Raw genomic sequence first — 18,550 nt, forward strand, 5'->3', positions numbered from 1 at the left:
TTGACTTCAGAAGAGTACCAGACAGTAAATGAATGTCTGGGTGTATTGTGTAATTACAGTGAGGCTTCCACAGAATTGTCAGAGGAGAAGAGAGTGTCAGGGTCAAAGGTGATTCCTCTTATAAGAATGCTGAGGCATGCAATCACCTCAGAAAGCTCACAGGTTCATGATGAGATGGCTTTGTAATTGTGCAACAACCTCCTGAGACTTCTTTCTGAGAGGATGTCTACATATGAAACTATGAGCATCATGACTCTAGCAACTCTGCTTGATCCACGCTTCAAAACTATCGGCTTCGGCAGCCAGTCAAATGCACAGACTGCTGTGAGAATGTGCTGCAATCATACGAGCAGCCCAAAACACCCCATCCTCTCAAATCTCCTCATCACAACCAGAGCCAACAGGAGCCACAGGCAGCGATGCAACCCACTCAGGTACTGTTTGTTGTGTGTGTGTGTGTGTGTATGTGTATGTTTGTGTGTGTGTGTGTATGTTTGTGTTTTATTACATTTGGCATGGATCATGCATGTAGCTATTGCAGAGAAATACATTGAATTCCATTAAACTTGTATTTGTATTATTCTATTCTTTTTCAGGTAAAGGTCTGTGGGATCTACTGGACAGTCATGTCGTGGAATCCAGACAAATTAAAAATGCGACAGCAGATGCCACAGTTGAAGTTCGACGCTACCTCAGTGACCCAAATATTCCACGTACAGAAGATCCCCTGCATTTCCGGGCTACTCAAAAGGGTGTCTATCCGCATCTTCATTGTCTTGCCCTGGAATTGTTATGCACTCCTGCCTCCTCAGTCCCATGTGAGAGAATATTCTCAAAGGCAGGGGAAGTAGTAAACAAAAAAAGAAATAGACTCAGCCCTCACACTGTTGAACAAGTCCTGTTCCTTAATAAAAATCTTTAATTTCTTTTACCCAACTCCCCGGTTCACAAGCACTTTCACTACCCAGCACTTCACCATTCCACATTAGTTTTCTTTTAATTTGATTATATATGCCTATATGAGCCTTGCCTATGAACTCATAGGTTTAGGACTACGGCTAAAGTTTTAAGGCTGCATTTGTTGAACAAAGCAGAGTTAATTTCTCCTATGTATTAATTGTTTCATAAATTAATTCATAGACTCATTTGTTCATACATTGTGTAAACATCAACACTAACACTGATGATTTTTATTGCTTTGTGGTTTTCATTGCACAAAATGATTTATTACATAATATATATATATATATATATATATATATATATATATATATATATATATATATATATTTATTTATTTATTTATTTATTTATTTATTTTTGCTTTTTTTTGGGCTTTTCCACCTTTTGACCACAAGATGTCGTTAGTGTGCACCATGTTAAAAAGCTTTGAGTAATGAACCAATTTATGATACACTTGAGGGGAAAGCCTCAGTGCTTCACAAAGCTTCATTTCACCATCACTACTTAAAAGGCAGAAGTGAGTGTTAACTTCAATGATTATTCATTGTATGGTTTAATTCATCTGTTTTTCTCTTGGTTTACTTGAAGTTTGCTAGTTAATCATTTATTTCTTTATTTGTGGGGTTAGTGGGGAGGGGGGTGCCGTTTATTTTGAACTTGACTTTTTCTCCTGTTTATGTTAGCAAGGGAGTTATCTTATTTTGCTGTACTCTTGTTTTCTTTTCTTTTAGTTTAAGTAGTTTGGTTAATAAGGAGTTAGACTGATTATTTTTGTTGTTTTGGCAATATCCCCTTCTGAATCTGATACCCCTCTTTTGCTTACTTTGTAAATAAAAACTACTTTCTTTCCTGAAATATTATGTGGGTTTTTTTTGGGGCTGTTGCGAAACATGCTGTTCACATTCATTTCACCACCATCCATGTTTGCTGTTGCTTTCCTCCCCTAGACCAATCAGGAAATCGTAACACTACTAGTTACCAGAGAAAGTAATATTACTGTAACACATCACTAGTAACTAGTTACTGCCCAACACTGCACAAGAACTAGTCTGAACAACTAGCAGTTAGTTAGGGCTAATCAGACTTACTTTTCAGATTCAGATTACACCAATATACATCTTTATGTAACTCTTTTAAAACAGTTATGATCAGTCTTGAATAAAATAATTAGATGACTCACTTGTAAGACTAGTCTAAGAAGTTCATGCAACTTAGTGTTTTCAATTCTGGTTCACATATATATTGTATTCCTAACATACACTTTACATTAAATTCATTCATTTTATTGTGAGCACTGAATACAATACTCAAGCATGGTTGGTCTGTTCCTCATGAGACTCTCACCTGAGCTGTGAGATGTAGGGCAGACACTGGAGGAATCCCCTCACTTCACTCTCTTCATCTGTCCAGTCTATCAGCTCTACTGGTTTCTTCTCTGTTTGGAGTTTCAGCACTTCTAGGAGGATGGAGCTCTTTCTCTCTGAGAGATCTATTCTCCAGACTGCAGGAGCTGACTGATAAACTGGCTGTAATGCTGGAAGGACACTCCTGCCTGTTTGAGTCTCATAGTCCTTCACATGTGAACACAGATCCAGCAGGAAATCACACTGATTCATCTGAATATGATAACCACTATAATTCTCACGACAGGGGAAAGATGTGTAGCTGCACACAGATGTTAATAGTTCAGTGTCATTTTCTTCTGTATTTGCCTCAAACTCTGATGCTGAAACAAACAGATTCAGCAGAAACTTTACAGCAGCTTCTCTCTTCATGTAGATAATGTCACAAAATCTGTGGAGACACATAATTATCACTTTATTGTCCAGTGTAGGAGAAAATAAAATCCTAAATTGAATATTTTGTAAAATAAGTATTTCTGAATAGCTTCTATCTTTTGGAATCTAAACAAAATGTAAAAAACAAAGTTTGAGCAAATTTTCTGTCATATTTGAATCACTGAATTTGTGGAAGCGAAATAAAATGGACTGAACATTGCCTGTTGAATATTAGAGGTTGTATTTTTAAATAGAATTAATATTTTGGAAGTGAAATCTGAAAGGGTGAATATGGATTATTGAATTTTTAATAATGAAAATGTGTGTGAAATGTTTTGAATTGAAATATTCACAGCTTGAATATACAACCATGTTGAATTTCAGCCCATAAAAATGCAAGCCCTGAAAATACAAAGCATTAAAATACAAGCAGGGTTAATGCAATGCACTTTTTTTCAAGTAGTGCAATTCAACAAGCTTTTTGTTTAAAAAATATTTGTCATTATTTTACTTCCATATCCATTAAGTCAAGTGCTGTTTTGTCCTGTATTACGTCACATCAGTAATCACGTTTACACACTTTAAACATTACATTTCAGTTTGCCTAAAACATTATTAGTCTCTTAAAGTGTTGTCTACATTGTTTAGTCCAGTTGAAATTGTACTGGTTTGGTGTTTCTAAAGACGGATGAACAGGCAACAGATAATGTGATTGTATCTTGACTTCATCCAGTGTGTTAATCAGAATATAACTGGCCTCATCGTTGAGCACTAACTGTGAAAGTCAAGAGTAATGTGTGGTGTTTTTAATCTTGCAAATATTTGATAAAGTATTGTGTGATGAATATTTACTATGCAGAAACCCACTGTAGCTTGATTGATTATAACCACATATATAATCGTACTGTGAGCTGCATGAAGCTGTTACAATAGAAATACATGAACAAAATCAATCTCTACAGAGACTGACTGAACAAGAGTGAGAGAAGGATTTGAACAACAGATTTACTTACAACACGACTGCCAGCGGCCAGATGCAGAAACAGAGACGCTTAGTGAAAACTGTGTTATAAGAACTAGTCTGAACAACTAGCAGTTAGTTAGGGCTAATCAGACTTGCTTTACAGATTTAAATTACACCAATATACCTTTTTATGTAACTCTTTTAAAACAGTTATTATCAGTCTTGAAGAAGAAAAATATGAGATGACTAATTTGTAAGAATATAAGAAGTTTATGCATCCGGCCGCTGTGGTGTCGACAAAACCACACTTCAGTTCAGTCAGTGTTTTCAATTCTGGTTCACAATCACATTTATATTGTCTACCCAACATATACATTGATTTCATTAATTTATTGTGAGCACTGAATACAATAATCAAGCATGGTTGGTCTGTTCCCTATGAGACTCTCACCTGAGCTGTGAGATGTAGGGCAGACACTGGAGGAATCCCCTCACTTCACTCTCTTCATCTGTCCAGTCTATCAGCTCTACTGGTTTCTTCTCTGTTTGGAGTTTCAGCACTTCTAGGAGGATGGAGCTCTTTCTCTCTGAGAGCTTTATTCTCCAGACTGCAGGAGCTGACTGATAAACTGGCTGTAATGCTGGAAGGACACTCCTGCCTGTTTGAGTCTCATAGTCCTTCACATGTGAACACAGATCCAGCAGGAAATCACATCTCTCATAATTCACAGATGACAGCAGTTTCTTCACAATTTCTTCTGTTGTCTCTTTCTGGTGAACAGCAGCTTGCAGACACAAATCCAGTATGAATGATCTCTTTCTTTTCTCCCATGATTCAGATGATTTATTCTGTGGTTCAACAAATCTAAAGAAAGGCAATGCAAGTTTATTTATATAGCACATTTCATACACTATGGCAATTCAAAGTGCTTTACATAGAAAGGAATAAAAGTAATCACACTATAGCAATTCATAGAGCTTTGCAAATAGACAAAATAAAAGCAGGGAAAATTAAAACAGTTATAAAAGGAATTAAAAGAGATAAATGATATAGTGATAAAATGAATTAGAGTAAAATGAATTAAAATAGTAAATAAAGTTCTCATCTGGCAAAATACCGGTGTATCTTATTTTGACTCTGAGATTTCCCCATGACGGTCAGTATTCTTCTGTGGATTTTCATATACCGTGGATTATCTGAGCCCACCAGATTAGGAATCTGTACCAATCCAGACCAGTAATCTGTACTAGTCACCACAGTGTTCTCTTGATAGTCCGTACCAGACTAGTAATCTGTACTAGTCACCACAGTGTTCCCTTGACCGTCATGAGTCAATCCCTCTCAAACTCCACCATAGAAAGGTGAGCACTGGCTCACAAATTTGCTCATCAGGACCATCAGGGTTTCCCCCACTACTACAATACCCTTCACAAAACACCGGTTATCAATCAGTGCCATTTGAGTTCAGTTTAGAATCAAAAGGAAGAATTCAGAGATAAAATACAGTGTAATCAGCTGAACGAACAGTGGCACAGTGCTCATTCATTTAAATGCACAGCTAAACAGAAGAGTTTTGAGTCTGGATTTGAATGTGACTACAGTAGGAGCACATCTGATCTCTTCTGGAAGCTGGTTCCAGCATAGTAGCTAAAAGCAGACTCGCCATGCTTAGAGTGAACCCTTGGTATTTCTAGCTGATGTGAACCTAATGATCTGCTGGGTTTATATTCAGTGAGCATATCTGCAATGTATTGAGGTCCTAGGCCATTGAATGATTTATATCAGTAATAATACTTTAAAATCAAACCTAAATGTAACTGGGAGCCAGTGTAAAGACCCGAGGACTGGTGTGATATGTTCATATTTTCTGGTTCTGCTCAGCGTTCTGAATGAGCTGCAACTGTCTTATGGTCTTATTGGGAAGGCCAGGGAGGAGTCCATTACAATAACAATTTAGATGTTAGACCTCTAGCGTCAAGGTATGCGTTCACCTTGAGAACTTCATCCTTGTTTCCAAATGCAATGACTTCAGTTTTGTCTTTGTTTAACTGAAGAAAGTTTTGGCACGGTTTCCAGCCTGTCAAGAAGTATGTTGTGATCAACAGTGTCAAATGCAGCACTGAGGTCGAGCAGTACCAGCACTGATAATTTGCCTGAATCAGTATTTAAGCGAATAATATCTATTATCTTTATGAGCGCTGTCTCTGTGCTGTGGTGTGGTCGGAAACCAGATTGAAAATAGTCAAAGTATCCATTCAAACTTAAGAATTTGTTCAGCTGATTGAAGACAACTTTTTCAATGATCTTGCCTATGAAAGGAAGATTTGAGATCGGTCTATAGTTGCTTAATATGGTCTTATCCAGATTGCTCTTTTTCAAGAGGGGCTTGACAACTGCAGTTTTCAGGGAGTTTGGAAAACTCCCAGAGAGAAGTGAAGATTTACCACTTCTAGGAGATCTGCTTCTAAACAGTTTAACACACTTTTGAAAAAAGATTTAGTTAGAGATGACAAAGGAAAGGAAGTGTTAATATGAAAATGATCAACTGACACTGATCTACTGAAACAGCTTGTCAAATATAATCTGATACAATATGTGATCAGCAGGAGACAGAAGAGTATTTCATCCTCTGAAGTTTGTGGTGAGAATCAGCATGTCAGTCCTGAACACTCTGTCAGGTTTATTTTGTAATAATGACCAGCTGACTGTACATTATCTCTTACAATTTAAGTTATGCAAGACTAGTAAGTATAGTAAATATATAAAATTGTGGTAATAATACTCCAAAAACTTTGATGCCATTTGTTCAGGTCAAAGTTCGCATGAATAACATATTTACAAAGTATATTTGACAAATTAAGCACAAGTTAAAAATTGGCAGCAACACATGTCATTATTTTTTTGTAAGACTGTGATTCTTAAATCTATGATCATAATTGTTTACGGATATACATTTTCTTTGTAAGAGTATAACTCCAAAATGTACGTTTGGTTTAGTTTACAGACACAGTGTGGACTTTTACTGCAGCTCAGTTACAAACACAAACACTATATAAAAGAGTAAAAAGTGCCTTAAAGTACAAAATGACTGTCAAAATAATCTGACTACAGTCACAGACATTAATAAACATGTAAGATAAATTGTTCCCAAAAAGTGTGCATGTGTGCACCTGAGGTCCATCTATCTGGGGATGTACAGGCGTTTGAAACTATTGGTGATAGCAGAGTGGCTGATAAATAAAGCGGTAACACTTTACAATACGGGTGCACTAATATACATGAATTCATGCTTAACTAATGCACAGATAATCATGTGTTAATGCATGACTCATGAAGAACTAATGAAGTATTAATTATTACTGCATCAGCAACTAATAAAGCGTCTATATGATAAATAGATTAAGTAATACATAAAGTTATTAATTAAATGTGTCAATGCATTAATTCCTTAATAGCACATTGTATTAACTAATAGTGTAAATTAATGTGTTAATTACCACAATTGGTCGAAGCTATGTACTTAAACTTCCAGTTGTTTGCTTTAATTAATCATTAACTAATGATTTGCAAATGTATCATTATGTTATGACTTTACTTGTTGGGGCACATAATTATTAACTAATTGTAAAGTGATATGTCATTCATGGGTTTGACGGTGGCACATGCAGTGAATGTAATGAATGAATGTGTTTGAAGGATGGGTAAGTTGGGCTGAACACAAATATCAGCACACCAGAATCTGACCAACTGACCGCTGTTACACTGTGTTTAAACTGGACGTGACCATTATCGCGTCAAACCGCAACAGCTGTCTACACTGGACATGACAGACCATTGCAAGTTAATTCGTCCTTCATAACAGAAGTAGCGCAAGAGCTTGGAGTACATCAGAAATAGAAAGTGGCATCAGTTTACTGTCAGGGTTTTGCTGTGTCATGTATTGTCGTGCCAAGGGTTGGGTATTGGTTGGGTTTTATCCCATACCAGTACCTACTCTGTATTTTTCAAACGGTTCCAGGCTTAAACGGTTCTTGAAACGGTACTTAAGAAAACTAAACTGCACACACTTTATCAAAAAAATAATACCTCTGTCTGTCTGTGTGTGTGTGTGTGTGTGTGTGTGTGTGTGTGTGTGTGTGTGTGTGTGTGTGTGTGTGTGTGTGTGTGTGTGATTTTCTGAGAAAGATTTTCTGATTAAATGAAAAATGGTGCCCTTTAAAAGGCTACTGATGTAGCACAAAACACTTGAGTTAAGATCAAAATTTTGTCTTCTCATATTATGACTTTTACAGAACAGAGAAATATCTGACACTGAGCAGAAATATTTAACACACACAGTATAGCCTCATATAAATATACTTGATATTGATATACTTCATACTTGATATGCAAGATTTGCAGTTGGCATTAAAATACTAGACTTACCCGAAGAGGAACACTGGCAGCTGAACTTGAACTTTAGTCAAGCGTGTCAGAGGTTTTGGGTTCTATTCCGCATTTGTAGTTTTTTTTTTTTTTTTTTTTTTTTAAACCGATTATGCTCATCAGTGGTTGTATATCAAGCAGGGACACTTTGTGTCCATTATATTTTGAGATTTCACCAGAACGAATGAGGCGCCATCTAGGGCTTAAATCAAACTTCATTCACGCACATATGAAACCCTTGCATACACGTATACTAGGTAGTCACACATACATGTATACTGCTGAATGCTCAAACTAATATGAAATGCACAACTTCTAAAGTCGCTCACGCACACACACGCAAACTCTACACACACTAGACGCGCGGAACTCTCCGCGCACATACTCATCTGAGACGCGAGCACACACACACACATATCCGCGCACATACTCATCTGAGACGCGAGCACGCACACACAAACTCTCCGCGCACATAATCATATAGACGGCGCCTCATAAATAGATCGATCTCCGCAACGTATTGAAGCGCGCGTCCGAGTGAAGAAAAGTGCGGTGTGCGCGAGCCACGAGAAAACACTGTATCCGCGCCACTGATCGCAGCGGCAACGAGCACTTTGATCACTTGGTTTAAAAAAACACATTTCAGCGCTAGATCGTCTCTTATTTAACAAACGAACTAAATGAATGCTTTGCTGGTTAACTGGAGATGTTTTATTATTGGATCATTCGTGCCGCGAGATGTTTTATAGGGGGCGGTAAAAAAACGTCAGGCACCGAAAGTTTCGTTCTTATTCGGTCTGGTTACTATTGGAACTATTTCCCTATTGGAACCGGGTTTCGGTACCCAACCCTAGTCGTGCCTCATCCAGCGTAGCATCACTATCACTGACTATAATGGACATTATATTGTATTTGTGCGTCTAGACACAGTGTTATGAAATAGCAGAGCATGTTCTCAGAGTTCCACCTTTGAACCCTAGACCTCAAGCTTAACCTGACATATTCCTGTGCCATGAACAACGAGGTACTACTAGAAGCGGCAGTTCATGGTATACAGTTGAATCCCGGTTGTAGACGGCTGGAAATTGAAATCCATGGCTTAGGGTGGATGTCAAATCCATAATGACGTATTACATAACAATTAGTTAATAGTCATGTGCCTCAACAAGTGAAGTCATAACATAATGACTATGAGATTGATAGTCTTATATGATTGTAAAGCACTTTGGGTGTACAGTAGTACATATGAAAGCGCTATATAAATGCCTCATTCATTCATAATAAAACATTTGCAAATCATTAGCTAATGATTAATTAAAGCAGACAATTTGAAGTTGGAATACATAGCTTCAACCAATTGTGGTAATTAACACATTAATTTACACTATTAGTTAATACAATATGTTATTAAGGAATTAATACATTATGACACATTTAATTAATAACAATTAATATATTGCTTTATCTATTAATCACAAAGACTCTTTATTAGTTGCTGATGCAGTAATAAATGAATGCTTTAGTTTTTCATGAGTCATAAATTAACACATGATTATCTGTGCATTAGTTAAGCATGAATTAATGCTTATTAGTGCACCCGTACTGTAAAATGTGACCAAAAACTTTCTCAGACTGTCTCAGAAAAGCTTTTTATTCTACTCTATTTAGAATGATCTGTCATTAATTGTATTAGTTTTGGGGAATTAAAGAAGTGGTTGTTATTTTTGGCAATATTAGAGGCAATATCTGAGCAATATTAGAGACGGACTAAATAGTAGTCCAGATTCTTCCAGAGTCAGAGTACGATAAAGTGAGAAAAGCTGTTCTGAGGAATATTGATTCAAAGTAAAAAATGGATTACTTTTTTTTTCTATCACATTGTCAAGTATAGTATGATTGATTGTTGCCACACTCTTAACTGGGAACGATAAAATATAAACCAGTCAAAACAAATTTGCACCTGTAAAACTATTTCACCTGTAGAACTTGTATTTGCATCGTTACAAAGACAGAATTACGCATTATGGCTTCATTGACTGATTTTGTCAAATATAACAATTAATTGTAAATATAAAGTATCTAGACCTGAACTGTGAGATGTAGGGCAGACACTATCAAAACAATATCAAATATATCAATTTCAGACCGTATCAAAACAGTATCAAGACAGTATCAAAACAACAGATCTGTCTTACAGTCTTACAGCTAAAATCTTCAGCTACATTAAAACAATAGAAATTAAGCGTACATCACTAATGGATCTGACATAAATGTATTTCAAATGAATCTAAATTAACAATATTATTTATTTGTCATTTACATGACAACATTAAAATAAACTGAATCAAACTATGAGTGTAATTTTCCTGATGAGACTCTCACCTGAGCTGTGAGATGTAGGGCAGACACTGGAGGAATCCCCTCACTTCACTCTCTTCATCTGTCCAGTCTATCAGCTCTACTGGTTTCTTCTCTGTTTGGAGTTTCAGCACTTCTAGGAGGATGGAGCTCTTTCTCTCTGAGAGCTTTATTCTCCAGACTGCAGGAGCTGACTGATAAACTGGCTGTAATGCTGGAAGGACACTCCTGCCTGTTTGAGTCTCATAGTCCTTCACATGTGAACACAGATCCAGCAGGAAATCACATCTCTCATAATTCACAGATGACAGCAGTTTCTTCACAGTTTCTTCTATTGTCTCTTTCTGGTGGAGAGCAGCTTGCAGACACAAATCCAGTATGAATCTCTTTCTTTTCTCCCATGATTCAGATGATTTATTCTGTGGTTCAACAAATCTAAAGAAAGAATGAACCAGATTCAGTTAGAGATGACAAAGGAGACAAATAAAGATTCTTGAAATTAATAAAACAGTTTGTCAGACAATACCTAAGGTCAGTGTAACTGAAGTGAAAAGTGATGAACAGATGTTTTAATAATTATCTTTAGTTTTCAGTTTTGCTCTGAGGTGGAATTGTATTTTTTGTAGCAAAATATCAAATGATTATTGGCAAATTGAACCACACTAGTTGAAATCAATTACATTCTTCAAACAAAAAAGAGTGCATAACTGCAAATAAACTGTGAAACATAATGAAACAAATACAGTAATTGAAATAATTTCCTGAAACCACAAGTTCTACATTATTAGTTTAATTAACAGATTCAGTTGATGTTACTGTAAATCTCTGTCAGATAGATGGTTCCTCCACCATTACTGATGCATTAGTAAACACTTTGGCTGCATTTACACTGTCAACCAATTCCATTTATTCCCCAGATATCCAGAAACCGAAATATATTCACGTATCAGCTGTGAGTCTCACTGTGTGGAAGAAACATTATAAACTCAGGAAACACAGAACCGCTGATCACAAACAGATGTGTTGCCAGATCCAGTTGTTAGTCGCCACAACACAAGACCAACACGTTTCAGAAGAGGTATTGCCTAGCTGAGACTTCTTGTCTAAATCATACATCCCTAGTTCCCAAAGTCGATATTAGTAGAGCCACATTTTCCCCTTTTCTCTGGTGAATCAGCCACAGTATTATGTTTGTTGACCAATAAAGCATTTATGAAATGAGGAATCACATTTTCTTTGATCTTTTGACATATAAGATGTCATTCTACAACGAAAAAAACTTTTCAGACCCTCCAAAAATTGTCATAAGTTGAAACCAAGCTGCTAAATGATTGCTCTAATTGTTTTCTACTTCCTCCACATTGTGAAATTAGATTATAGTAGATATTTTCATCTGACCAACTCCACAACAACACATCAACGCCTACTTTACCATTTCATTTTGGTAACCTGTCCAGCAGTGGAGAACAATGGAGTGACAAGAAAGAGAGAGCTGGTCACCCAAGGCTATAGAGGTGCTCATGTTAACAGGCTCCTGAAGCTTACTGCAAGTTTTAAACTAGTTAAAGATTAAGATTTTATGGAGGTTGACGCTATCTCATGACCAATTCGTACGAGTGAGTAAAAGGTGGCTAATTCATACAAATTTGTATGATTTGTCTAAACCCACGTGATGGGTAGGTGTAGGGGCAGGGTCAGGTGTAGGTCATTCGTATAAATTCATACAAATTAGCCAACTTGTAAAATTTGTACGAATTGCTGTGAGATCGGATTGGAAGATCTGCACAACCTTCTGAAGTCAAAATTTTTATCTTACAGTAAATGCAGCCAAAAACTTCAGCTACATTAAGACAACAGAAATTAAGCTTACATCACTAATGGATCTGATATGAATGTATTTCAAATGAATCTAAATTGACAACATTATTAATTAATGCATATAAATGACAACATTAAAATAAACTGAATCAAACTATGAGTGTAATTTTCCTGATGAGACTCTCACCTGAGCTGTGAGATGTAGGGCAGACACTGGAGGAATCCCCTCACTTCACTCTCTTCATCTGTCCAGTCTATCAGCTCTACTGGTTTCTTCTCTGTTTGGAGTTTCAGCACTTCTAGGAGGATGGAGCTCTTTCTCTCTGAGAGCTTTATTCTCCAGACTGCAGGAGCTGACTGATAAACTGGCTGTAATGCTGAAAGGACACTCCTGCCTGTTTGAGTCTCATAGTCCTTCACATGTGAACACAGATCCAGCAGGAAATCACAATTTCCATAGGATATGTAAGAGTATAATGTATCCATAGATGTTTTTGTGATTTCATTCTTTAAAACAGGCACTTGCAGACACATATCAAGTACCGTTAATTTCAATCTCCAGTCAGTTACTTTCAAGTATTCATTCTGTGAAGGAGGTAACCTACAAAAACAGTGAAAGTTTTTGTTACATGTGAGAGCTAGAATGAATACTTTTAAAAAAAGACCAGCAACACCAGCATGAAAATGGGAATACTGTGCTTACACAGAATGACAATTGACCTTGAAAACTGAGATGTGCTGGACTGCGTTTCCCAAAAGCATCGTAAGCCAAAGAAGATCGTAAAAACGATCGTACGACTGATCTTAATATTACGGTCCGTTTCCCAAAAGCATCGTAATTTAAGTAGCATTTGAAAATCATCGTAGATCTATAAGTGCTCTGGAGTAATCGTAAATCCCTAAGTGCATCGTAAGAAGACAGAGTTATGAGGTCACCTGCAGGACAACCGGCAGATTACACCTTTATTCAAGTGCAATGTGATTATAAGGTTTCGATTGTACTTTTCGATTGTTTATTGTACACTTTATTACTTGTTTTTTGTTTAAATGAATTTCTAAATGAAATAATTAAAAAAGGAATAAAAAAAAAAAAAAAAAAATAGAAATAGAAATAATTTAATCCAATAATTTTAATCTAAATTAAATGAATGAACAATTTTTTTTATAAAAGATGAAATATGCTTCAAAGACTGGGAAAAATAGGGATGAACTAAAAAAATCTGTCAATGACTTGTACCATGTATTGGGCATTTATATTCTATCTATCCAAGTATTGACAAGGCCTTTGCTTCCTCTGCTGTGAGAAGGGAGGACTCATTGGGCCCACCACCTGTTTTATTAAATGTTGTCCTCTGCAGTGCCCATTTCCTTTTGAGATAGGCTTGCCACTTCTTCCTGACCTCCTTCCCTGATCTTTTAATGCCTCTAGTTGCAGTCAGTTTTCTAGCAATATCCTCCTAGTTTATTTGTTTGACTGCCCTTGACCTGAAAAGAGCTGGGACCACCGTTTCCAAGGTTACTGTTGGTAATACACTAAGACGTCATGGTTTGAAATCATGCATGGCACGGAAGGTTCCCCTGCTTAAACCAGCACATGTCAAGGCCCGTCTTAAGTTTGCCAATGACCATTTGGATGATCCAGAGGAGTCATGGGAGAAAGTCATGTGGTCAGATGAGACCAAAATAGAACTTTTTGGTCATAATTCCACTAAACGTGTTTGGAGGAAGAAGAATGATGAGTACCATCCCAAGAACACCATCCCTACTGTGAAGCATGGGGGTGGTAGCATCATGCTTTGGGGGTGTTTTTCTGCACATGGGACAGGGCGACTGCACTGTATTAAGGAAAGGATGACCGGGGCCATGTATTGCAAGATTTTGGGGAACAACCTCCTTCCCTCAGTTAGAGCATTGAAGATGGGTCAAGGCTGGGTCTTCCAACATGACAATGACCCGAAGCACACAGCCAGGATAACCAAGGAGTGGCTCTGTAAGAAGCATATCAAGGTTCTGGCGTGGCCTAGCCAGTCTCCAGACCTAAACCCAATAGAGAATCTTTGGAGGGAGCTCAAACTCCGTGTTTCTCAGCGACAGCCCAGAAACCTGACTCATCTAGAGAAGATCTGTGTGGAGGAGTGGGCCAAAATCCCTCCTGCAGTGTGTGCAAACCGGGTGAAAAACTACAGGAAACGTTTGACCTCTGTAATTGCAAACAAAGGCTACTGTACCAAATATTAACATTGATTTTCTCAGGTGTTCAAATACTTATTTGCAGCTGTATCATACAAATAAATAGTTAAAAAATCATACATTGTGATTTCTGGATTTTTTTTTTTAGATTATGTCTCTCACAGTGGACATGCACCTACGATGACAATTTCAGACCCCTCCATGATTTCTAAGTGGGAGAACTTGCAAAATAGCAGGCCTCTAGTTGCAGTCAGTTTTCTAGCAATATCCTCCTAGTTTATTTGTTTGACTGCCCTTAAACCTGCTGAAAACAATACGTTTGTATAGCTCCACCTCATCTAAAATGACATCAATCTCCTCTTTTAGAAAAATGTATTTTCTTTTTTTTTTTTTTGGTTCAGCCATTTTGCTGGTTTCAAAATACAAGCGTGTGCTACAATTACGAGCCATTCTACAAGGTGACATTTCAGCACTTGACAAACGGACAGCGACTCTTAAGTAGAACTTAAAGCGCAGCTGCGTGCGATCGAGCTAAGTCCGTTTTTGTGAAACGCACGTGAAATGAACACGAACGTTCGTAAAGTCGCTCATAGAAAATCCTCGTAAGTGCTAAGATCCATCGTTATCTGGAAACGCAGCCCAGGACTGATTGAAAACAACTTAACAACATAAATGTATTAAAATGTATTAATCTAAATTAACATTATTTATTAATGGATACAAATGACAACATTAAAATAAACAATCAAACTATGAGTGTAACTTTCCCTATGAGACTCTCACCTGAGCTGTGAGATGTAGGGCAGACACTGGAGGAATCCCCTCACTTCACTCTCTTCATCTGTCCAGTCTATCAGCTCTACTGGTTTCTTCTCTGTTTGGAGTTTCAGCACTTCTAGGAGGATGGAGCTCTTTCTCTCTGAGAGCTTTATTCTCCAGACTGCAGGAGCTGACTGATAAACTGGCTGTAATGCTGGAAGGACACTCCTGCCTGTTTGAGTCTCATAGTCCTTCACATGTGAACACAGATCCAGCAGGAAATCACACTGATACTCAGTATCATAATAATTCTCATGACAGGGGAAAGATGTGTAGCTGCACACAGATGTTAATAGTTCAGTGTAATTTTCTTCTGTATTTGCATCAAACTCTGATGCTGAAACAAACAGATTCAGCAGAAACTTTACAGCAGCTTCTCTCTTCCCGTCCCAAAATCTGTGGAGACACACAAATAATGATCACTTTATTGTCCAGTATTTCTGTATAGCTTCTATCTTTTGGAATCCTAATACTATTAAAACTTTGAGTAATTTCCACAAATCTTTCATTTCAAGTACATGTCATTGGCACATATGCAGTTGATATGAAGGTAAACCTGCATCAGACAGACAGTTTCTACACTGTTTGTTTTCTGATTTGACAGTAAACACTTAATCTAGAGCTCCATTAAAGTCAAGTGCTGTTTTGTCCTGTATTACGTCACAACAACGATTATGAAAATTGATAGGGATGATTGGATTTTCTTAATTTCAAATTGTGACAAAAAAAGAAATGTTATTAGTTACACTAATAGTTACCAGAGAAAGTAATATTACTGTAACGCATCACTAGTAACTAGTTACTGCCCAACACTGCACAAGAACTAGTCTGAACAACTAGCAGTTAGTTAGGGCTAATCAGACTTACTTTTCAGATTCAGATTACACCAATATACATCTTTATGTAACTCTTTTAAAACAGTTATGATCAGTCTTGAATAAAATAATTAGATGACTAACTTGTAAGACTAAAGAAGTTCATGCAACTGTCACAGTGTCTGGTTTGTGTTTCCCCGGGTGTCCACTAGAGGTCTCTTCCCGTCCTGTCACCATTACTTCTGGAACTGCATTTCCCATAATCCTTGTCTGTTCCCATCACTCCTGATTGCACTCAGCTGTTCCCTATCACATTGTTAGTGTCTGTGTATAAATACCCTGTCTGTTTCAGTTCATGTCACGGAGTCATTGTTAATCGTCACTACACTTCTGGTCTGCGTTCTTGCCTGTTTCTTGTTTTGTTTATTGTGTTTATTGGATTGCTATCATGGATTTTGAACCTTGCCTGGATGACTACGAGATGGATTACCCTTTAATAAACAACTTTCATACTGCTCTTGGATCTTCCTATTTTCCTGTGTGTTCCCGTGACAGCAACTTAGTGTTTATATACCATATATATATAGTCTTCCTAACATACACTGTACATTAAATTCATTAATTTTATTGTGAGCACTGAATACAATAATCAAGCATGGTTGGTCTGTTCCTCATGAGACTCTCACCTGAGCTGTGAGATGTAGGGCAGACACTGGAGGAATCCCCTCACTTCACTCTCTTCATCTGTCCAGTCTATCAGCTCTACTGGTTTCTTCTCTGTTTGGAGTTTCAGCACTTCTAGGAGGATGGAGCTCTTTCTCTCTGAGAGCTTTATTCTCCAGACTGCAGGAGCTGACTGATAAACTGGCTGTAATGCTGGAAGGACACTCCTGCCTGTTTGAGTCTCATAGTCTTTCACATGTGACCACAGATCCAGCAGGAGATCACACTGATCCCAGGTATAACAATTATTCTCATGACAGGGGAAAGATGTGTAGCTGCACACAGATGTTAATAGTTCAGTGTAATTTTCTTCTGTATTTGCATCAAACTCTGATGCTGAAACAAACAGATTCAGCAGAAACTTTACAGCAGCTTCTCTCTTCATGTAGATAATGTCACAAAATCTGTGGAGACACATAATTATCACTTTATTGTCCAGTGTAGGAGAATATACAATTTTGAACAAAAGTGAAAATATAATCCTAAATTGAATATTTATTAAAATATACGTATTTCTGTATACAGCTTCTACATTTTGGAATCTAAACAAAATGTTAAAAAACAAAGTTTGAGCAAATTTTCTGATGAATTTGTGGAAGCGAAATAAACTGGACCGAAAATTTATATTTTGGAAGTGAAATCTGAAAGGGTAAATATGGATTATTGAATTTTTAATAATGAAAATGTGTGTGAAATGTATAAGTATAAGAAGTTTATGCATCCGGCCGCTGTGGTGTCGACAAAACCACACTTCAATTCAATGTTTTCAATTCTGGTTCACGATCACATTTATATTGTCTACCCAACATATACATTGATTTCATTAATTTATTGTGAGCACTGAATACAATAATCAAGCATGGTTGGTCTGTTCCCTATGAGACTCTCACCTGAGCTGTGAGATGTAGGGCAGACACTGGAGGAATCCCCTCACTTCACTCTCTTCATCTGTCCAGTCTATCAGCTCTACTGGTTTCTTCTCTGTTTGGAGTTTCAGCACTTCTAGGAGGATGGAGCTCTTTCTCTCTGAGAGCTTTATTCTCCAGACTGCAGGAGCTGACTGATAAACTGGCTGTAATGTTGGAAGGACACTCCTGCCTGTTTGAGTCTCATAGTCCTTCACATGTGAACACAGATCCAGCAGGAGATCACATCTCTCATAATTCACAGATGACAGCAGTTTCTTCACAGTTTCTTCTATTGTCTCTTTCTGGTGGAGAGCAGCTTGCAGACACAAATCCAGTATGAATCTCTTTCTTTTCTCCCATGATTCAGATGATTTATTCTGTGGTTCAACAAATCTAAAGAAAGAATGAACAAGATTCAGTTAGAGATGACAAAGGAGACAAATAAAGATTCTTGAAATGAATAAAACAGTTTGTCAGACAATACCTAAGGTCAGTGTAACTGAAGTGAAAAGTGATGAACAGATGTTTTAATAATTATCTTTAGTTTATAATTTTGCTCTGAGGTGAAATTGCATTGTTTGTAGCAAAATATCAAATGATTATTGGCTAATTGAACCACACTAGTTGAAATCAATTACATTCTTCAAACAAAAAAGAGTGCATAACTGCAAATAAACTGTGAAACATAATAAAACAAATACAGTAATTGAAATTTCTGAAACCACAAGTTCTACATTATTAGTTTAATTAACAGATTCAGTTGATGTTACTGTAAATCTCTGTCAGAT

The 18,550-nt window shown here is 37.1% G+C and overlaps 1 protein-coding gene across 1 annotated transcript in view; it reads right to left on the reverse strand.

Moving 5' to 3' along the window:
- The window catches only part of LOC307166773 (uncharacterized protein), a 419,028-nt gene that overhangs the window by 16,919 nt on the left and 383,559 nt on the right, over positions 1 to 18,550 (reverse strand). The window contains exons 34-40 of the mRNA XM_079885410.1: positions 17,745 to 18,155; positions 16,818 to 17,258; positions 15,281 to 15,712; positions 12,495 to 12,908; positions 10,514 to 10,924; positions 4,157 to 4,570; positions 2,308 to 2,757 (exon numbers count right to left, since the gene is read on the reverse strand). Coding sequence (XP_079741536.1) covers positions 2,308 to 2,757; positions 4,157 to 4,570; positions 10,514 to 10,924; positions 12,495 to 12,908; positions 15,281 to 15,712; positions 16,818 to 17,258; positions 17,745 to 18,155 — 2,973 coding nt within the window. The remainder of the gene's footprint in view (positions 1 to 2,307; positions 2,758 to 4,156; positions 4,571 to 10,513; positions 10,925 to 12,494; positions 12,909 to 15,280; positions 15,713 to 16,817; positions 17,259 to 17,744; positions 18,156 to 18,550) is intronic.

The sequence above is a fragment of the Squalius cephalus genome (genome assembly GCF_949319135.1).
Source record: "Squalius cephalus genome assembly, chromosome: 11".
In the NCBI taxonomy this organism is placed as follows: Eukaryota; Metazoa; Chordata; class Actinopteri; order Cypriniformes; family Leuciscidae; genus Squalius; species Squalius cephalus.